This window comes from Solanum verrucosum, unplaced genomic scaffold (genome assembly GCF_900185275.1).
Source record: "Solanum verrucosum unplaced genomic scaffold, falcon-dt-bn FXZP01000261.1, whole genome shotgun sequence".
Classification (NCBI taxonomy): domain Eukaryota; kingdom Viridiplantae; phylum Streptophyta; class Magnoliopsida; order Solanales; family Solanaceae; genus Solanum; species Solanum verrucosum.
In genome coordinates, this window is record NW_026019969.1 from 12,482,059 (window position 1) to 12,505,675 (window position 23,617).

Below are 23,617 nucleotides of genomic sequence, written 5' to 3' on the forward strand. Positions count from 1 at the left end.
TGAATTTTTGCATCCTTTGCTTTAGATGATGCCCCCACTTTCTTTTTCGATTTTCTCTTCATAGAAGTTTGATTTGCCATTAATGTCGGTGCATGCAAACTTTTAGACCTCTGTTCTGCCCAATTGGGGTCTTCTGAATCAAAAATTTGATCATTGTTAGGTGTTATTATTTGGGAAATCGAATATTAAAAGACGGATGATCCATTTTGACAACTGATCCAAAATCGATTGAAACACAAAAATTAATTTTGAAAGAAAAATGAAAAAGATGATAATACCTATTTTGAACTTTGGACGGTTGAATAGAGATAGAATCGTTTGAAAATCAAATTGCTTTGAATTCGATAACTAATTTGGTAGTGGGGAAAGATTAGAGGCGAGATTTTGGGGATGAGAAAGGTGGGTTTTGGGTTCTTTCAGAATAACGTATCCGGAATAGAGGGTTTGGGGAAAAATAGGAATTTTTGAATTTTTATGAAAGAGTAGGGATTAAACGAGAATATGTAAACATATGTAGTGTAGTTTAGTAATTTTGCCAAAAAAACAAACGCCTATTTTGGGAAGGAAGGAGTAAAATCTTACCATTTGACAAGTGCCTGCATTAACATCACAGACAGGATAATCATGTGGACAGCAATTGTTGTTGTCATCACAGCAGGTAGCAGACTCATAAGGACAACATCCCCAGCCAAAACAGTAGCCGCCATACTTATAAATGCAGCAGCAAGTAGTGCCCTCGGTGCAGTTATAGTACTTATCGCAAACGGTTGATGGTGCTACAGGACTAGGAGGAGATGGACCGGGATTAGAAGGATTTGCGCCATTCTTAAGAGGGTAAGAGGGCTCCATTGCAATTCCACACTTTCCACTAGTGCTATTAGCTAAATTGCGCTCGAGCCTAATGTATCCACTTTCTCCCCAGTTAGGACCCCATGAATTCCTCACAATCCAGTAATCTAAACCATTATCTGTTCCGTAGCCAACTGCAACTACACCATGGTCTAGTTGTGTTCCGCAGTATCCAGTGAAAACACCCTTCATGATTTGAAAAGGAAAAGAAAGTGTAAATGAGTATGGTAGTTTTTTTTAGTAGAAAAAACAAGGCGTTAGAAGCCGTGATTGCAGATTAGGCATATACTAGAATTGCAGGAACTAATCCAAAACTTAGAGTCAATAGGTTTAGGTACAGTCAATACTAGACTTGATCCGACCACATTCTAAAAGGGTACATTAAGAGAATTGTTCTCATACCGAAAAGTAATGCTGGAAAGCTCTGCCACCAGCTTCAATAGCAACACTAACTGTTTGATTTGACAATGCCTTCATCAATGGCTTCTCATCATTTATGGGAACAACTTCATATCCATCAATGGAGACAACCCGGGCATTTTTCTGAAAGACAAAAAATTGTTAGCAGACCATCAATACATGAGTAATATTTTGGATGTTTTCTAGAAAGTATGGTCTAACATACCCTGTTTGAATCACAAGTACCATATTTAGCACGGTAGGGATAGTCAGCCTCAGTGTCAATGCCACTGTTGTTTTTAATGAATTTAAAGGCGTAGTCCATGAGACCACCATTACAACCCTGGTTATAGCTCTTGTCACAATCAACAAGCTCTTGTTCAGAGAGGGAAATTAATTCACCGGTTACAATTTGATTTATTCCTTCAACAGCACCAACCGTCGAGAATGCCCAGCAACTCCCTTCATAAGAAAAATATACAACTTCAGTAGATATACATACGATATCTGACATGCTCAATCAACAAATTTATGAGCCAAGGTCAATCGAAAATAAATTATGTGTTTTCAAGTCTGTGTATATACTATCCTTTCCAAACCCCAATTATAACGGGTTTGTTGTTGACAAAATAGGTCAAACACAACATACAAATCAAAACTTTTGACCTAAATAAGACTCTTGTCAACACTCCATTGAAAGTAATCTTCCTCCAACAGAAAAAATACAAAAAAACTCACCGCATTGTCCTTAGTCTTTAACAGGGGCAACAGCGCCTTTCTGTCTCCAATCAACGGATTCCGGCAACTCTTCGCCGGACTTAAAAGCGTAACGTTCGCTTTTAGGGTTCTTCAACAGCCTCGTCTTTTTATCGAACCGTCCACCCACGAACACGGCACAGTACTCATCGTTGGTAAGGTCAGAAAATCGATTCAACCCAAGTTTATACGGTCTGGTCTCAGCGTTTTGCTCGTCGATGAATCTTAAATTATCCTTAAAAATCTCAAATCTTTTCTCCTTTTCTCCAATGGCATTGTAATTCTTTCCGTGTTTAACAATCCAAGATTCATCCAATCCGTTAACTTCATCGTCTGTACGATGATTTGTTGTCCCTAAATCTGCATGTTTTTCATCGTAACTGATGATGGACATGTCAAGAGCAGATGAAAGGACAAAAAATGTAAGAAGAAATAAGAACAAAGACCTGAAAAAAGTCATATTTTTTTATTTTCTTTGTTTTAATCTTCTTCTTGTTTGTTGTTTGGGTTATTGGAGAGAATGGTGAGAAGTCTTTATAGATAGAAACAGAGTTTACATTGGAGGAGGAAGAGAGGTAGAGAACAACTCAAACAAGAATATTGTGATTAATGGGTAAAAGTCCAGTTTGTGACTTGAGATCGATAGGCGATGACGGCGGCAAGTTGTGGGAAATGCATCTGTGCAGCAGTATTATCATATACTGCACCATTCACCAGGGCTGGTATTTAGGTTTTATCAGGATATAAGCAAGCTTGGTCGCCCTGAAGATGATGGCTCCATGAGCATTACGTCCACAATGCAAGCCATCAATGATAAGATACTGTCACTTAACTATGCGGACTTCAGAGTAGAGATTAAGTCTGTGGATTCCCAAGAATCCTTCAATGGGGGAGTGCACGTCCTTGTTACTGGATATTTGACTGGGAAAGACAACTTGATCCGAAATTTCTCTCACACTTTCTTCCTGGCTCCGCAAGACCGAGGGTACTTTGTTTTGAATGATATGTGGAGATTGCCAATCAACAAGATGCTGTACAAGTTCCAGAAACTGATGTGTTGGTCTCCTGTTACTCCAGAGCAAATTGTTGCAGATCCCCCTCCAGCTCAGGAGAATCACATTTCTGAGCAGAGCACACCATCTGCTGAGGAAGCTAATGGGGGAGAAGTTCACAATCCTCTTGAGAATGATAGTGTGCCTGTTGTGATAGAGGAAGTGCAAGGTGACTCGAAAATGGTAGCTGAAACTAACATCATAATTGAAGAAGTCCCAAAGAAGTCTTATGCTTCAATTGTCATGCATCTAAAGGAAAGTGCTGCAACTTTCTCCCCTCCTCCAGCTCCTGCTCCTAGGAAGATTGTGCCTAAGAATGTTGAGCAAATGAGATAACCTCTTGCACCAGCACCAGCTGATAGACTTGTTTTAAGCTTAGACTTTGTTGATAATGTGAATAACCAAGAGGGAGAAGCTGATGGACACTCCATCTACATCAAAGGTCTACCTATGAGTGCCACCGCCGCCATGCTTGAAGATGAGTTCAAGAAGTTTGGACCTATAAAGAATGGAGGCATTCAAGTCCGAAGTAACAGACAACAGGGATTTTGTTTTGGCTTTGTGGAATTTTAGGTGGAAACTGCTGTGCAAAAAGCAATTGAGGCTTCTCCAATTTTAATTGGTGGACGCCAAGCTGCCGTTGAAGAGAAGATGTCTACCGGTTCTCGAGGTAACACTAGGGGTAGATATCCATCTGGAAGGGGTAATGGATTCAGGAATGATGGAGTACGTGGGCGAGGAAACTACAATGGAAGTTGGAGGGGCTATAATCGCGGTGATTTCAATGGAAGAAGTGAGTTCAACAACAGAGGAGGGTCATCCAACCGTGGAGGTGGTGATGGCTATCAGCGAAGTGACAACAATGGGCGAATGAATCGTGGTGGTGGTGGTATGGCAAATGGAACTGCCAAGAATATGACACCACGGATTTCAGCTACAGCTTGAGGAGAAGTAGTTTTGGGCAAATAAGTGAAGCTAATTTAGTAGTAATTCTTTTTTAATTTGAAATGGTTGGATGTGGGCAGTTAGGAAGTTTTGTCACTCTTGCTGCATAATGTGCCTTTCCCTAATTCTTGCCGTTTACTGGTATAGAGGTTGGAGTAGCTTCTGTTTTTGTAGCAAAAATAAATAAATTGTGATTAATGAGTAAAAATGATTTTAAATATTGTGATTAATGGTGGAAATGTAAAGAGAAAATATATGAATTTGAGGATATTTGGGGTGTGTGTCTAAATACATAGAATTCATCTCCGTTGAAATAGGGAAAATACAAGTTTCGTGCTATTTGTGAATTGTGTGAACCTTTTAAATTATGAAAATCTTGACCATTCTTATTGTTGTTGAATTGTAATTTGTAATTATCCAAAAGTTAATTACTTTTATGATATTTTTCATTTTATTAGTACTTGTTTTGCTTTCAAATTCAAATCAGTTTGCACGGTTTTCAAGTAGCTTATACGATTATCTTTCCCTCTTTCCAATTTCTTTGGTTCATTGATGATTTTACACATCCAACCTACTATCGAGGATTTAAATTTAATGAATTATAGGTATATGATCTAATAGAAATAAAAATAATAATAATATACTCATTGTAATTTTATATAATAAAAAAAGAATATTGAGGGTGTAAAGACTTTGCCGTTGTTCCCTTTTCTTCTAGTGCACGTATTCCTTTCATAGTTGAACTGTCTCGACTCACTCTTTTACCTTTTGTATACTTATTTTTTAAGTTCATATGCATTTTTAGTATGTTATGATCCTTTTTATTCAAAAGTTTCCATAAGAGTATTTACCTTCCATTCTAGTTAGTAGTAAAATGTATGTATGATTTGTGTAAAACACAAGGTGTCAATAGGTATTTACCGAACATTCAATTACTTAACATCTCTCTTTTTATCGAATTGTCCTGTTTGACACAACTTAATGGAGTAATATAATAATATTCTACACAATCTTTTAAGGTTTATTTAACGATTATAACATTAATGATATAATTTGATGCCACCAATAAGCATTTGGTATGATATTTTTGCAACAATCATAGAGCTGGTCTATGGACTATGCATAAGAACTCCTGCATACTAATAAAAGTGTAATTTGGTATACATAATTTGGAATTGAAGTAAACGCGAAGATACAATATTTCTATAGTGGTTTAGTTTGAGCAACATATGAAGAAATTCCCATCAGTTAGAGGTAATTTTCGCGTTCCTCAATTGTTCTAGTAAGGAAATCAAACTGTTGTGAGATGATCCACCTTTCTCCACAGCCCTTTTAGCCAATTTTCCTAAGGCAGCTGCACGGCCTCGCATCTCCTCAGCTTCCTGACCAACCATCAGTTTGGTCACTGCTCTTTCTATGTCTTTCCTGTTTATTGGAACTGTGCTATCTGTTCTATTAGACCAAGCCTCAGCACCTACTGGAACTCCAATCTTTAATATCTCTACTAGTAGCTTATCATTAAAAAATTGCTCAGCTGATAGCGGCCATGTGACCATTGGCACTCCGGCACTTACTCCTTCGAGCAATGAGTTCCATCCACAGTGAGTCACAAAACCTCCAATAGCTTCATGATCAAGGATTAGCACCTGAGGTGCCCATCCTTTTATTATCAAACCTCGTCCGTTCAGGTTCAGCTTTTCCTCAAATCCTTCTGGTATCCACTCATTTTGCTCTTCGTTGATTGTAGTCTGCGTCACCACCCAGATAAACTGCTGGTTTGATGCTTCGAGAGCCATTGCTATCTCAAGCAACTGAGCTGAAGAAAAGACTGCCATACTGCCGAAACATATGTAAATGACTGATTTTGGTTCCTTAGTATCGAGCCAATCCAAACACTTTTGCTCACAAAAAGAACTGTCTTGCCCTCTTTGTGATTTGTCTTTATTGCAGAGCGAAATAGGACCAACGTGCCATACTTTTCTCCCTACTACTTCCCTGGAGTGTTTTACATAATTTGGTTCCATCTCATAAAAGCTGTTTACAATAGCTCCATAACTAGTCGTTTCTGCTCGCATAATATCTTTAACTATTGCAGTCACTGGGGTATCTTTTTCATCCATCAAGTGTTCTGAAAGCTTTTGTCTTGACATCTTTATTGTGTCAGGAAGGCCAGGGATGACAAACTCTTCCATCTCGGATTCAACTTTCAAATGAGGTTTGTGTTCCATCAAACTATGTAAAGCACAAAGAGGGAAAAAACCAGAGCCATTAAAAGCTAGTCTTGGAATATCCAGCTTGGTTGCAACATCAACAGCCCATGAAAATTGAGGGGCTGCTATTAGACAATCTGGATGGTCTTCCTCAAGGAACTGTTCAATTGGGTTTTGAAACAGCGATAGGCCCTTGATGAAATTCAGATACATCAATGTACTAGTAGTAGAAGCTATGTTTTCACAACCCTCCGGCAATCCAGCTTCTTTGCAAGGAAACTTGACTGTACGGATGCTAATATCACTGCCCATCTCTCTGTCTCTTTGGATTGTTTTGGAGAATTTAGACGCGTTGAGAGGAGTCGTGATAATGGTTGCCTTCACTCCATGTCTAGCAAATTGCCTGGCTATGTCTACTAGTGGTATCATGTGGCCAGGGGCCATCATAGGCAGAAAGTATATGTGAAGTTGATCACTTCTTTTATCCATGGTAGCCAAGGAATAGATAAGAAAAAACACCTGATGAACTAAAAAAGAACAGGAGATAAAAGAAAGTAGAAGGTGTTGTATATCTATTCGTCTTTGCTCGTCATGGTTTTATAGATAAACAAGGATTTTGATTTTGCTAATGTCTTCATGGGAGCATTACTTTTCTATGGTTTATAAGGTGCCATTGCTGACTTTTTGAACTTTGAAAATTCTAATTTGAGTTCAAGACAAGTAAACTAGACCTGTTGTTATCATATTTTTATGTCTAGGATTTGTCTCTCTATGTTTTCGTCAAAAAAATAAATACAAACTTCTAAACTCTCAAGGAAATCAAACTATATATTATATAGCAAAGAAAGTCCAAATTGTCTTGACACATAAATTATGTAACAATACATTTAAACAAATTCCAATCAGCTTCTTTATTCATAGTTTTGCTAAGATAAGTATGTAAAAAGAATGGTGTATTAGGAGTAGTTGTATTTCTTGCCTTTGCTCAGCCTGTTTTTATAGTCAAACCAATATTTAAAAATGTTGATTTCTAGTTTTAGCTAATGTTTCATGCTGTATTACTTGTCAAAAAGTATGTAATTATAAGTTGTCATTGCTGACTGTTTCCTACAATAAAATATGAGTGATGTGCAAGAAAAGTAAAAATTCTGTAGTTTATATGATTTTTTATGTCTAGATGGAATTGATCTTTGGCTTATTTTTCTTCTTTCTGTCTGATTGAGGTTTTAGAGAGTGATGGGTTTGCATTGTTTATTAAAACTTGGACAGATGTATAGTTGACTTGTTGCACAAACTTGATTGGATCAAATTAGACATTGTAAAATAATTTTACCAAACACACCATTACACTGACTCACTCCATGGACAAAATCTTAGTGGGAGCATCACTGCTAAATAAATTTTGTAGTGCGTAATCCAGATTTAGACGGGCTTCAATGCATGCTCTAGATACTGGGTAAAAAAAAAACTCGCTCCATGCACCAAACTGTTTTAATTTATCATTAAGTAAAATGAAAATAATAATAATTATATATATATATATATATATATATATATATATATATATATATATATATCATTTAAGTATAAGTAAGTGTCAGTTTTATATGAAGGCACAAAATTTTTTTAACCACTCATCAAGACTAGCAAACAAGAAGTTTATTGTAGTCTCACTGGGTAAGACTTTTGAAGATGAAGGTTTTGGACAGGAGAATTGGTTTCGTAGTTCATTTATAATATTTATTTTTCTAGTTTTATTATTTTTTTACAAGAAAAAATATTATTTTTACATATAAAATCTAAAAAAAGTTATTTTCTTATATTTATTTGTAAATGGACAGGAGATCTTTGTGTTTGACATGTGCCATGGCCCAATAGCCCACATTCACTTGGATGCGTGGCTAAGCTAGAGATCCAGAACTTGGCCCATAGTTCCATTGGGCCTAGTCTGCAATCTACCCAACATTGGTGTAGAATTTCTTCGCTTAAGTTGGGCCAAGATGCACACCGAACCAGCCATTCTTCTGCGAGCTCAGGTACCAAATCCTTATGAGAAGTCGTTGGCCCTTTTCCCTCCTATTATGATTTGAGCAATTTTCACATATACCAAACATAAAAATCATATTTGTATCTTATAGCTACGGTTTGCATAATTGCGCTCCATAGCAAATTTTATGTTTACTATGGAGCTTTTGATTTGTATAATTCGCTAGATACATTCAATTTTTTACAAATTATTCAATTTTGTATAAATTCATTTATACATTGTAATTTGTATAATAAGATCTGTATTTGTATAATTATAAGTGTATAGGACGAAAATATATGTATTTGTATATGCATTTTTCTCTCGCTTTATACAAATACAAACGCATTTTATACATTTGTATATCGAATGGATAATTGTATACCGAACCAGATGGCAAAAAAATGGGATGTTTGCTGCGAATTATAAATAAAATAAACTATGGTTATAACATTTAATTTGAATTAATAGTTTGTTATTTCATACAATTTTTCCATTATGATTTAAAAAATGAAACTTTCACATATAGCCACTAAAAAATAGCCTAATTACTCTTCATAGCTATAGTTTGATAATTACAATTTGTAGTTACATGTTATAGGGAGGAGAGAGGCTAGTGAGACTGGGAGAGAGAGGAGAGAGTCGAGCGAGAGAGGGCAAAGAGTGGGAGAGAGGTGAATTGTATATGTATATCGATGAGATAATTGTATATTATACATATGTATTTGTATATATGGCAAGCGAGATTGGGAGAGGGAGGAGAGAGGCGAGCGAGAGAGGGTAGCGAGTGCGAGAGAGGGCAGCGAGTGCGAGAGAGGTGAATTGTATATGTATATTGGTTAGATAATTGTATATTATACATATGCATTTATATATATGGCAAGCGAGATTGGGAGAGAGAGGAGAGAGGCGAGCGAGAGAGGGCAAAGAGTGGGAGAGAGGTGAATTGTATATGTATATCGGTTAGATAATTTATTGGTATGATGATTATCCTTAATTGATTAAGGAAAAAACAATAGTAACTGATCCCCAAAATTATTCCCTTCCTTAGATTTTTAGCTGTCAATCTGTATATTTTATTGGTATGATGACTATCCTTAATTGATTTCCTTGTCTTAGTTAGATTTTAAAATGATTTTCCTTGATTATATTTGGTAATGTTTGATTTGATTGGACTCTCTTAGTAAGGAAACAATTTCCCCATAATTGTTGTTAATTGATTCTTATCCTTAAAAATCATGCTCTCTCATCTACTATAAAAGAAGACCTTTGTTTCATTTCTTACTCATGTTTTTATGCTTGAACACTCCAACACTTTTATGTATGCTTATACATCTTTACATTGGCCCACTCTTGAGTAATATTACTCTCTACTTAAAAGAAAGATTCCGATAAACTTTAAGGTTCCTCTATACTTGGTTTTTGCTGTGTTCGAGTCGGATAGTGGATCAAGTTTTGTCTTCATTCCTGTTAAACATATATTCTGCTTAACCGGTTAGTTGTTTCTCTATTAGTTTAATTTTCGTTTTGCATTGTTTCAATTTCTGTTGTATGTTTGAATAAATAATGAGAAGCGTCCGGGTCAGTCTTCTTATCCTTTCTTGCTTTGTATGATTATATATTCTCCACAACTTGTTTAACTCTTACATGCATGTATGCTACTTGTGTACATGAAATAATTAAATGTGCGTACCATATATAGTTATCATCTTGCTAACGTCTTTTATGTGTTAATATTCGCCCTTATTTTTCATTGTACTTTAACATGGTTTTGAACTTAAAGGTTCAAGAGTCGCCTCGAAGAGATTTTCGGATGAGATTCTTATGTTTAAGTTTATCTTAATGTTGTATATATTATTTATTTATTCTTTGAACTTGTAATATTTTGTATTACTCTAACTCTAAACTTTCATATATATATACGATATAACTTGGGGATCGTCTAAGGGGATTGGGGATACGTGCTAACTATTTTCTTACTTTATTTACGTACTTACATGTAAACGTGCTTTGATTAACTAATTATTTGAACATGGCTACTTAAAATAATCAGCATCCTTCTAAATCTAATTAGAAGGAAAAAAAAAGTTTTTGTCAATATTATTATGTTATCTAAATTATGAGCATTTGCTATGTTGGCCGCCTGTTTTAATGTTAATACTAAAATAAATCAATAAGTCTTTGTAATATCGCTTTAGATCTAACTAAATAAATCAATTTTTTTACATGTCTCCCTGCTTGGCTTGTTTTGATCACCCATTTTTATGTATGAGAAAAAATAATAAAACAAAGTTTTGTGCAAGTCATATGTTTGTGTTGAGTGAAATAAAGGTAGAAAGCATGTCTATAGGACTCAAACTAATAAAATTGGTGTTAAGTAATCAATGAATAATATCTGCATGTCAAAAAATGCTCGTAAATGTTCGTAAAATTAGTTTGCCATTAGAAATCATGCTCATAGGACTTAATTAATAAAATTGATGTTTATTAATCAGTTTAATTAATTTCAGCATGTTCTAATAATTCAACCCTATTAATTAATCAAGTTTTAACTAACTTTAAGTTGCTAATAAGTTTGCAGCATGTTAACTCACTTAGAAACCATGACTATAGGACTAAAAACATGTAAAAAGAAAAAAAATAAAATTCTGCATATCAATAACTGAACTAAAATTTATTATACATATTTTTCTGCCACTTTAAATAAATAAATAAATCAGCTAGTATTTCTGCAGCTAATAACCGGATTGCCACTTGAAAATATTTTTGCATGCTGTACTATTTCCTACCCCCCTTTAATAATTAATTAATTAAAACTTTTTTGCATGTTGTAATATTTCAGCCACCATTTAAAATAGCTAATTGAATAGTTTTCTGCATTAATAACTTGATATGCTATTACTCTAAAAATAGTTTTCTGCATGTGCGATCGCTTTTCTGCTATATTAATAAAATCTGCATCATGTCATAATTTTCTGCCCTCTTTAATTGGTATTTTAATACATATTAACTTGTTCGTATTGACACACTTTGCATGCGACCCTTTCACAATTATGTGTGTTTGCTAGCATGATTAATAAAACCTAGAGGTCAACTTGAGACTTTACGTGCTAAATTTTCGTCTTATTTGTTTGACTTGATGTCTAGATGGGCCTAATTAGGAACCCTATATTTATTTTGTCTAATACCATCCCAACAGTAGTCCAATGCCTCTTGCACCTTAAGCGGAGATGTTAGGCACCTCTTAGAGATGAAAAGCATGTGGTGGTGGGGTAGGGGTAGTTTAGGCCCTACGGATATGATGACATCGACTTAGACTTAAAGCGACAAACCTTGGTTTTGTCTGTCCCTACACGGAAGCCTATTAAAAAAAAAGTCGAGTGATGATTCGTAAAATCCTTCAGAGTCTCCCTTTTCTTTCGTCCCTTCATTTGTTTATAATTATAATTATTTGGGATAGCTTGATTAAAAAAAAAAAAATTGATTATCCTATTTGATTGAGTAATTTCTGTCTCCTTACTCTTCTTTTTATTAATTGTTTAAATGTTTATTTATTGTTTGTTATATCACTTAGTCTTGCATGCTCAACTAATTAATTAAAACAACTAAAGTGCTCTTAATTGTTAAATATTATGTTATCACTTAGTTTTGCACGCTTAATTAAATAAATTATTGAAGTAACTTTAATTGTTGAATGTCATTTATCACTTACCTAGCATGTTAACTAACTAAATAATAAAATGAAGTGACCTTAATTGCTATTTGTAACCCCCCACAAAAATTGCATGAGACACGGTCGGGACCCACATTTGTGGACCTCGAGGGATGCCTAACACCTTCCCCTCGAGGTAATTTGAACCCTTACCCTGATCTCTGGTTCGTTGACCTTAGCTTGAATCAGTTAGGTTAGATAGGTGCCCTAACGCGCCTTAATTCGTTAGGTGGTGACTCTTCATTTTACCCAAAACCCAAAAGAGTTGTTAGGTCGTGCACCAAAACTCATTTTTCGCAAAAATGGGGTGCAACAATAATTGTATATTATACATATGTATTTGTATATATGGCAAGCGAGATTGGGAGAGGGAGGAGAGAGGCGAGCGAGAGAGGGCAGCGAGTGCGAGAGAAGTGAATTGTAATGTATATTGGTTAGATAATTGTAGATGTATATTGGTTAGATAATTGTATATTATACATATGCATTTGTATATATGGCAAGCGAGATTGGGAGATGGAGGAGACAGATGAGCAAGATTGTGAGAGGGAGGAGAGGGCGAGCGAGTGCGAGAAAGGTGAATTGTATATGTATATCGATTAGATAATTGTATATTATACATATTCATTTGTATATATGGAAAGCGAGATTGGGAGAGGGAGGAGATAGGTGAGCAAGATTGGGAGAGGGAGGAGACATGCGAGCGAGTGCGAGAGAGGTGAATTGTATATGTATATCAGTTAGATAATTGTATATTATACATATGCATTTGTATATATGGCAAGCGAGATTGGGAAAGGGAGGAGACAGGAGAGCGAGTGCGAGAGAGGTGAATTGTATATGTATATCGATTAGATAATTGTATATTATACATATGCATTTGTATATATGGCAAGCAAGATTGGGAGAGGAGGAGAGAGGCGAGTGAGAAAGGGCAGAGAGTGGGAGAGAGGTGAATTGTATATGTATATCAGTTAGATATTTGTATATTATAAAAATGTATTTGTATATTCTGCCGAATAAAACATATACAAACGTGACTAATTATACAAATTCGAAGTCAGCCCACGTAATTAATGTGTAATCACTACAAAAAAAACTGCCAATTAGCGAGGGTTAAATGTACAAATTGCAAGGGTTGAAAACCCCCAGAATTTGTTGTTACGGGGTTCCCAAAACTCCCATCGTTAGGCCTGTCACAATTAGATTTCAGGGGTTTTTTAATAACCCCGCAAGGTTTTTTTATTCACTTTCTGCGAGTTATAAACCCCCACTACTTGTTTACCATTTTTTTTCACTTTCATTTCAAGAGGCTATAACCTCCAGAACTTTTTAATCCAAATTTAACATTTTATTTTTTATATCATTCGATTACAACTAATATGATTTTTAATATAACTAACCACTAAATTTATATATTCATAATAACAATAACAACTAAAGCTTGTTCTCAACCAAAATCACAACAACAAAAACTTTGAACCACAATAACAAAGCTTTTGCATTACGAATGTTCTCAAATCTCAACTACAATCCTCAAGACAACAGAAAGGATTAAAATATCAAAATTATCTTCAAAAACACCTTTAGGAAAATAGTAAATGCTGAAACTTTATTCTTCTTAATACAATGATGGTATCCATTTTGACCGGTAGTACTGCATTTTGCTGAATGCATTTGAAAAGTTGGTCATATCTTAAGGTCACTGAACCTTACTTCCACTGGAAAAAGTATAACAAAAGGCAAGCAGCATATACTAGCCAAGCTTTTACACCGAGATTGAAGACATTGACTGCAAAGCCCAGGCAAGCAGCATATACTAGCCAAGCTTTTACACCGAGATTGAAGACATTGACTGCAAAGCCCAGGCAAGCATTAACAAGTAAGAAATTGAAGATTCCAAAATCAGGCAAAGGTTGAATCATCGCTACATTCCCAAGCCAAGCCACTGCAAAGCACAAAAACACTGCTAATAGCTGAGGTGAAGCAAATCTAAAAAAGTACTGAAAAAGCATATTTCCCACCATTCCTAGTGCAAATTTCATAATTTTTCGAATCCCATAAATCCACATGAAAGGAGGCCATGTGTTAAATCGTTCCTTAAACCATAAATAAGCAGACACTGGCCATATATGCATGACTAAAAACAGTAAACATACCACCAAACACAAGAAACTCACCAGATAAACATCTAAACCTGATGATATAAATACGAAATAAACAAAAAAAGAACTTAGGATAACCCAATAACTGATATAAATGTAATATTCTAGAATCAAAGGTGTATATTGTTCTTCATCCCTTAAAACCAATATACATGACATCGAATGTTTATCTTTAATTAATATATAATACATTGGAGTTTTCATTAAGCTCTCGATGAATGGAGAAGTTGTTGATCTCTAGAAGAAAAGATATATTCTCCGAGGACAGGGTATTGTCAAACTCAGAGAAAACAGGCATTTCAAAACATCCATCAAAATTTGTGAAGCAAGATTAACAGAAATATGATGAAGTGATCCATTTTCTAACGATGGTCTGATAAGAAAAACATATGCGGATGAAATGAAAGTAAAGAGAGTAATCGAAAATTTATGGTAACGGATGATTTGATTTTGAGTTCAATGAGAGAAAATGACTTCTAAAGAGCAAATTTAGAAAGTAAGCTTCCAATAAATCAGCAAAAAAAATAAACATCATAATATAGAGATACTAAATGAACTCACCTGTGTTTAAGCTCTTGGCACCTGATATGTTTAAGAAATTCTCAATGCAAGAAGTAAGAAGTATTGTTGATGAAAGATCAGTCATCATCACTTTCTCAAGGCAAGCAGTAATAGAATGACTTGTAACTTAAACAGTTTATGTAATTTAAATTAGAACTCTGGTGAAGAATAGATCTCTGAAGGAAAAATAAATCTTACGCCAACATTACAAAAGCTTAGAATGAATTATATTCCTTCACACTTTCTATAGTGTTAACCCAAAAGGTGAAACAAAATGAGGAATGATACCTCTTATTCATGTGAAGAGATGTATTAACATATCTGTGTATGATGATGTCACAAGATCTTGTACACAATACAAGTTAGGATATCATCTCTGATTTCAACATTATGTTCCATATGCATGTCATCAATAAAAACAGATATACATATGAGACAAACATAAATTCATGGAAAAGGAAACAATAAATCACATAATGAACCAATATAGTCCCAATATCAGTTAAAATCTATTAATCACAAGCCACAACCAAACATATTTGAAACTAGGACTAAACATTTCAACTTGGTAAAAAGTAGGCAACTAATAACAAATTTTGCAAAAGTAATGTCAAACATCCAAGGAAAGTTTTGACAATGACAATAGGATTTATTTCAAACAAATGGATTAACTTGTTTTGTATAGATGAAGTATACATAACAGGAAAACTAAAAGAAGTTAGAACAACATGTCAAAAATATTTAAACCAAAATGTAAGTTAGAACTCTTCCTGAATAAATTTAGACATACAAAATGAACAACACACCTTCATGAATCTGGAATAGCGTGATAAGACATACAAGGCAGTGAATGATCATATGTAGCAATGATACAATAAAGTTATCATTTATACACGCACCAGTGACTGAAACCATTCAATGAAACTAAATTTAGGCAAACCAAATTCCTTTGTATTCATAACAAAAACAATAACTCAACTTATCTATACACTAAGATTTGCACAAGTTTAGTTAAGAAAATAGATATATTAAACAAGATTATGGCAGACAAAGAGAATCACGACATTTAAGCATAATCAACTCAAAATGATGCTAATGAAGAACAGTAACCAACTTAGAGACCAAACAGGGAAGATTTTGATTTTCGACCAAATCCACACTCAAACTATATCAACAGCACAACGATATAGAATATCTAAGCTTCAGGAGAAAAGAAAAATGTGTGTTAGACGGGAAAATTACACCACAGAGAGCATGGCCAAGTTCCATATTCCTCTGTAGTCGGAAGTCTAATGTGGCCAAGCTGTTCAGCTGAGTTACCAGCACAGTTAATCTGAAATCATCCTCGACTTCTTGATTCGACTCAGCTGACTTGGCACCACTTCTTTCAGCCATTCTCAGGAGGCCTGCATAAAATTAAAACTCAAAGAAAAACAAAACTACGAGTAAAATCAGTAAGATACAACTATTAAGAACAAGACTCTATTAAACTACAAATTCTCAAATAACACCACTCCTCGGCAGCGGCGTCATTTTGATGCTTATCGTGACCAACGACACTATCCTACGATATGAGTGTCTACGATCGTCGATAATATAGTAACCTAACCGAGGGTTGGGGTCGTGTCCCAAATGAGCTGTTTTGAGAATCAATAGCCAATTAGATTATCATTCAAATTAGTCGTAATTAAAGACATTTGCGATAAAAGACATTGTAAATTAAAGGGGGTGACACAAAAGTGTCAAATATAAAAAGGGTTTTTGTAACAAGTACTAAAACAACAAAATAAACAAGAAAATCAAGTATGGGGAAATGTTCTTGGGATGTGACCGCAATACAAGTTGAGATAAATTGTTGGGTACATGCTTTCGATAGGAAATTTGCAAAATAATAGTGACTAGACTAAGCTGTAAATGGAAATAAGTTCCCTCTCGGGCAACTTACCCCGTTTCAAATGCGTTCCTCTTGGACACCCATTTGCCGCATGAAGACCAGCTTACACCTTACCCCACTCACTCTCTCGAGCTCAGTGTTAGGATATGGGACTAGGGCTCACCCTCTCGGGTTGAACCTCATGTCGACCCACTCTTAGGCCATCAGTCTAGGGGTTTTGATTTCGTGACCTCCCTCTCGGGAAAGCCGAAAACACATGGGTTGCTTTGTATTTGTAACTACAAACCCTTTAGATTAAACCACAACCACTAGGTGAAATCACCATTAAAATACATCTAACCTATCAGCAAGCAAGACCCAACAAGAATATCAACCCATATTTGCTAAATCACACCCCAAGAATGGAGGTTTTTAGCCACACATCAAGAAGTAAGAAATTATACCTAACATGATAATGAAATCAACTAGGTATAAGAAATTAAACCTTGAATTAAGCAAAGGAAAATGAATAGAGAAGGCCCACTTCCAACTTAGGGAAGAAGAACTCATTTCTTCAAATCTCCACAAAACCCTCTCCAAACTTGAGAGAAAAATATCAGCTAAAGTATGTTCTAAAGTGAAAATAATAATAATGATTGTTCCACACAATATTTTTCCAAAAGTCTCTTAAAACTACAACTCTAACTAGTATTTATAGTTTTCACAGATTGTGCTGTGGAGGATTGTTCAACGACATTAGTCGAGATCGCCGATAAACTCGGCGATCCGCCCTTTGGTCAGCTCATCGCCTTCAGTGTCTTTCATTTAGCATCTTCGCATTCTGGATCATTGGGCGGTACAGTACTGCTTCGCGGAACTAATCGGCGACCCTCTGACTGCTCTTTTCCTCGCCTTTTGATCCACTTCCTTCAAGGCTTCACGTACTGGAACAAAGGGCGGTGCATGTCATTTTGGAGGCTCGCCAAGTTGAACTCGGCGATCCGTAGGATTCCATTTCTTGTTCTTTTCAACCTTATTTGCTCCGTTTTGCGCCTAAGTGTCCATGCTTCCACTAAAACTTCAAATACCTGAAACTTCAGCATTTTGATCAGGTATTAAGATAAAACAAGCATTCAAGGACACTATTTCTATTAAAATAAAGCCCTAAATGAGTCCAATTTGTGGACTCATGTCAAGACCCAATTTCTCGAGTCATGATGGCACCTACTATACCCTACCAGTAGGTAATCCAACCCGTAACCCAGTACATCAAGCAATGAGCGAAAGGGCAGAAACTAGCGAAAACAATAATCTAAACAAGAATAACAAGACGGAAGCAACCCAAAATAAATATATATAGAAATCCCTCCCTGAACCTGGAAGTCACTAGTACAGAGCTATCTAATAAAGAGTACAAGTCCCAAAAGTGGACCACAACAGAGCGTGTCTCAAAGGCAACAAGACTAGCTAAAACAAAAGAAGGAGACAGAACAAACCCAAAACGCCAAGTGCTCGCCCTCGTCTCCGAATCACAACTGCAAAAAAAAGCTGGAACTAATCGCCGCTGGTAACTGGTACTGGACCTGCATCACGAAATAGATGCAGAGCGTAGCATGAGTACCAACACAACAGGTACTCAGTAGGCATCATAGGCCGACTGAGCAAAAAAGGTAAAAACAATAAGAAATGATAAAATCTAGACACAGAGAGGTCAAATCGGATATGAAAAAAAAGCACACGAGCATACCAGAAACAAACTAAGTACAACTAAATTAAACCTAACTGGACCCCCATAAGCCCAGAAGGTACACTCGTGTACAAATTCAAATAAAATCTGAACGGACCCCCATAAGCCCGACAGGTACACAGAAAAGCTAAATCTACCGAGAAAGAAGAAAATCGGGCTCCCAGCCCAAAGTAACCAAGATAATCCATCAAACTCCACCCAGTCAGCAGTGCACTCCCAACCTAGCTAGAAAGAGTGACCCTAGGAGGCACCCAACCAAACAGTCCACTCCCAGCCCAGCTAGAAAAAGGGACTCGTTAGTGAGGTAAATATCGCGAGTCGTCCTACCATGCAGTCAACTCCCAGCCTAGCTAGAAAGAGCGACCCGGGGACACCCACCCAGTAGCACACTCCCAGCCCAGCTAGAAAGAGAGGCCCGGGGGCGATTGCCGATATCACCGAGTCTACCCAGCCAGTGATACGCTCCCAGCCCAGCTAGAAAGAACAACCCCGAGGGTGATGATATCTCCAATAGGATCCAATCCAACAACAACCACCGTGGAACGGCGTCCACTCTAAGAAATCACAGAAAATGCTCCAAGCCTATACTATCTCCATCCCACACCTTTAGTGATGCATTAAACCTTCGAGAACGCGTCAGAACTAGACGAAAAAGATACAGAAGTGCAGCAAGCAGCGATAACGCCTAATCTAAGGCTCAAACTATCAAACTAAAGTCTGCTACTCAAGTCTGCAAGGAGCTAAGTCATCCGAATGACGTCAGCAGGAAGTCAAGGCTATCCAGCCCACACGGATCATAAGTCTAAGGCAATGCTAGCCTAACCTAAACTAAGGACATTATGCTTACGGTTAAGAATGAACAAGCATACAACACTTAGCATACAAACGTACAATACCATTTAGCACATAAGCATGCAACTCTACTAAATCGGTTAACAATGATACTATACCTGAAATATGGCCAATCGATCCTGACATGAGGTATCTAATCAAAATACGGTAGGAAACTAGTACCCACCCCCAATTCACTCCAATCGACATATTTTAACACAATTAAGCTCAATCTTAAAAGACAGGAAATTGTACCTACCTTAAGGCCGATCGCGTGCTCTCCAAATCACTTTATCGGAGTTTTCCCTATCCGAATGGCCTTGAAACGATGTCTCGCTATCAAATATAGAGTCACAATGTTAATACGGTTGTTTAGACACCAAAATCACCACAAACGGAGATGGGTTAATTTTGTAGTCAAAACGAGACCCGCATCGAACTGCCTGATTTTGACTCCGTCAAGAGACCCTAAATGACACCTCAAACTTGTGTTCCATTTTTGGAGCACAATTCGGGGCTCAAAACACAGCAAAAACCAACAAGCAAGAAAACCACACTTTAATCAACCAAAAGAAAACCTACAGCAGTCTAAACTCGAACCTAATGGTGCCCAGTACTCCTTGAACACTCTACGACGAAGTCACGACAATTCTCAACATGAGGGACTTCGAATCACCAAAAACCGAGCTAAAATGAAAGATATATGACCAAAACAAGAATACCAAAAACAAAGGCTCAAAAAAGGTACTGCAGTCAGGTTAATCGTGAAATTACCTCGAAATACGCACACCCAATAACTTTTGAACACTCTACAGCAAATCCACCGAATATACGAAGATCCTGCACTTTGAATCGCCTAATTCGAATAAAAGATGAGAGAGTTATGAGTGTTTTAAGATTTGGAAAATGTTGCTGTTTTTCTGCATTTATAGCATATTTTCTGCAATTCTCCAATAACTAAAAACTCCGACGGGTGCTCCTAACTCGTTCAGAACCCTGTACACGCAAACGAGATATGCAACCATACCAAATTCGATATTCTAGACTCAATGGCGCAGTCAAAATTTCCATACGATGTCATCTTGACAAAAGTGAGTCCCACACCCAAATGTCATTTTAAGTCAAAAACCATAAAAAGGCTCGAAAAAATATCGAAAACCTCGGGACACAAAAGAAGGGTCAATCTAGACCAAACTCGACATTTCGAAGCTAACCGCATGACGGAATTCTCATCCGAGTACGTTTACTCAGAATGTTGACTAAAGTCAAACTTAGGCTTAAACTTAAAGTTAAAACGCCTAATCGCACCAACTCACACTGACCAAGCTACTAGCCTAAAATGGCCCTTCCGGAGCAGATGGAATCGTCAGAATTGGATTCCGATGTCATCTTCTTGAACTTTTGATCGAAAATGATCGTTCAAGGTTCATAAGCTCCAAAACACAAAAATTCGCACCAAGACCAAACGAACGACCAGGTGACCAAACTGTCAGTCCTAACAAGTCATAAATGACTTGGGGTCGCTACAGGAACGCTCTAAATGACACCCAGAAGAAAAGACACAGAAATGACCAGGAGGGTCATTACAACTCATCAGTCACGACCCGAGTCTACACCCTAGACGTGGCCGGCACTCAAGAACCATTGTTGGTCCCCAAGCGAACCTTCATCCTGGCTGACTACAAGCGGAAGACTAACTTAAGCATGCAAAAGCTTAAAACTGAAATAAAATTCAATCAAAATCAACTTTACAAAACTTTAACTCAAATGAACAACTTTGAATAAAATAATATATTCAATTCACCATAAAATAGGCAACTTAAATCTTTAAAACATTTAATAAAATAAATGGATAAATAATACAAATTTCTCAACTATACTGACTATCTATGAATAATCTAACTGATAAAGATGGAAGTCGGGACAAGACCTACGACATACTGACTAAACTGAAAAATAAATGAAATCCTCCGAAAATAACGAGCCTCACCATAGCTAACTCAAACTTTCGGATGTATCAACGAAGCTCATATTGATGACCCTGAATACCTGTGTCTGCATCATGAGAAGATGCAGGCCAAATGTCTCAGTACGTGGAATGTACGAGCATGTAAGAGGAATTCTAAATCATAAACATAATCTTGAAACTTGATAAAAGGGAAGCATACTTACCTCTTCTCAAACTTACTCAACTCAAGGAATACTCAAGGATACTCAAAACTACTCAAACTTACTCGACACAGAATTTCTCAAGGATAAGATACTCTACTCAAAGATATGATACTCAACTCAAAGATATGATATTCGACTCTGGGTACTCACCTCTGGATACTCAACTCAATATGACTGAACGCATTTCAATATAAAGCAATTCTAAACAAGTGCAATATAAAGAAACAAACTGTTTAAAACATGGTTTTTCAACTCTGTGTATTTATAAATACAATGATAACTCTATATGTATGCAACGATACAATATGAACTCTGAAATGTATGTAAAAATACAAAATAAACTAATGTATAAAAAATACAATAACTTCTATGGGAGTTTCTCTAACCGACAACCATCACATAAGAGCTATTGTGATGATATATCGATCTTTGTCACGCTACCAGCGCATCCTATACCCGGTCAAAGGTATAGGACCTGAAATACTAAGTGGATTCACTAGTCTGTTGTGATAAAGATTCATCTAAAAAGTATGATCATTTTCTACCCATGGTTTATGGGGGTTGTGAGTTGTCTGAACTCTCACCCATATCGGTGCTTAATACTGCTCCCAAAAATATACTAGCTCTTATGTTTTAAAAACATACTTATTTCTGCTGATTTAAGATAATTTCTCAAAAACTTAGCTCAAAGGCTATCTTGAAAATCTCAGTTTCCTTTCTTCCTTCATTTAGAAAGCGATTACTCAAACTTTACTCTTTACTCTTTACTGAACTCAAAGTTTTAAGTCTTAAAACAAAGTTTAAACATTTGTAAAAAGACTTCTTAAGATATGGTTCATGCCGAATTATGGACATGAACGACTCAATGCAAAGTTTTCAATAACCATAGATAGAACTCAATACTTGGAACTCAAGAACTTCAATGATACTACTCATCTCAAGATTTTTTGACTTATAGTGTTCATGCGGAATTATGGGCATGAAATATTCAACTCAAGTACTCAAAGATTCTTCTCAAAAAGGATTAGGAACTCAACACTTAAAGGCTTAGAACTTGAAGATACCACTTCTCTGAAAGATGCTCAACTTACGAAGTTCATGCGAAATTATGGACATGAAACAACTCGACTCGATGGTCTACATAACTATATGGAACTCATGTATACAAATCTTCTTATTCTCTAACTTAGTTCAAATCGATAGTTGATCTCAAAGGATTCACAATTGAACTCAAAGGTTTTCTTGAACTCTACTCTTAACTCTCTCTTGAATGTGAATTATGAATTCAAGAGTTAAGATTCATGCTATGAAAGATCTCATGATGACAAAATAGACTCATGAATACCTTTTCCTCACTCTCATGATCACTTACTCGAGTCTTGAAACAAGTTACTAGAAGTTGTAGAAGACTCCTCAAAATGACTCAAATGGACTTTCTTAGAATGTTCGAAAGAATTCTCAAAACTTAACTCTTAACACTACCTTGAACGTGAATTATGAATTCAAGGTTATTATCATGTTAGGAATGATTTTAGGTGTTTAGAAGTAGCTTAGAGTAGTTAGAATCGAAAAGGAGTGAAGGTGCACTTTAAACGAACTCAAACGGGACAACCGACGACAAACTGGATGGGACAGGCGACCCTGGCGCTATAGGTGGCGCGGGGTGCCAGCCCCTAAACTTCAGAGGAGGGTTTGGGGCGCTCTAGCAGGCGCATCGCGCCAAGCCCCAACCCAGAAAACTTCTATGACTTTGTTTGCTCGTTTTCTGACCCTAACTCACCTAGAATCGAACGGTTTCTTCCCCAATCACTTAGAATCAATTACTTAACATAAGTACACTCTAATCTACTCAATACATCCCTTAAAACACTCACTTTGATCTCAAGAAATCATCCAAAACCCAACACAACAAGATTTAGAATGAACTTCAAGAACACCTATCAAGAACTCTAATCTTCCAATTTCAAGAATGAAATTTCGCTGAAAATAATATGATTGGCATGTGGGTGAACAAACCCAACACTATAGAAGCTTACATACCTCTTAGGGATAAAACCCATGGAGAAAATCTACAACAAAACGCAAGACTCTCGACGAACGCTTTGATCATCTCTTTTTTTCTCCTCTTTTCTCTTTTTTTCTCTTCTTGAACTCCCAACTAAAACCCTAGGCTAATTTTAGGATTATAAAACTGAACCTAATAGGATTAGACCTTTAAAACCCTACTAAAAAATAAATTAAATCTGATTGGGTAAGGAAAAGACCAAAATACCCCTTACTATTTTCGTCTAACTTTCCTTAACTGGACAGCCTAACTTC

The 23,617-nt window shown here is 36.3% G+C and overlaps 2 protein-coding genes and 2 pseudogenes across 2 annotated transcripts in view; 1 reads left to right on the forward strand and 3 right to left on the reverse strand.

The window, feature by feature from the left end:
• Nucleotides 1-23,617, reverse strand: part of LOC125816384 (scopoletin glucosyltransferase-like) — a 38,914-nt gene that overhangs the window by 6,090 nt on the left and 9,207 nt on the right. The gene's annotated exons all lie outside the window — the stretch shown is intronic.
• On the reverse strand, nt 579-2,474 carry LOC125815059 (cysteine proteinase COT44-like; annotated as a pseudogene).
• On the forward strand, nt 2,614-4,001 carry LOC125815060 (nuclear transport factor 2-like; annotated as a pseudogene).
• LOC125816383 (scopoletin glucosyltransferase-like) lies at nt 5,139-6,823 on the reverse strand. The gene has a single exon (XM_049495988.1). It carries the CDS (start codon nt 6,698-6,700, stop codon nt 5,246-5,248), a length of 1,455 nt encoding a protein of 484 aa, XP_049351945.1. The 5' UTR covers nt 6,701-6,823; the 3' UTR covers nt 5,139-5,245.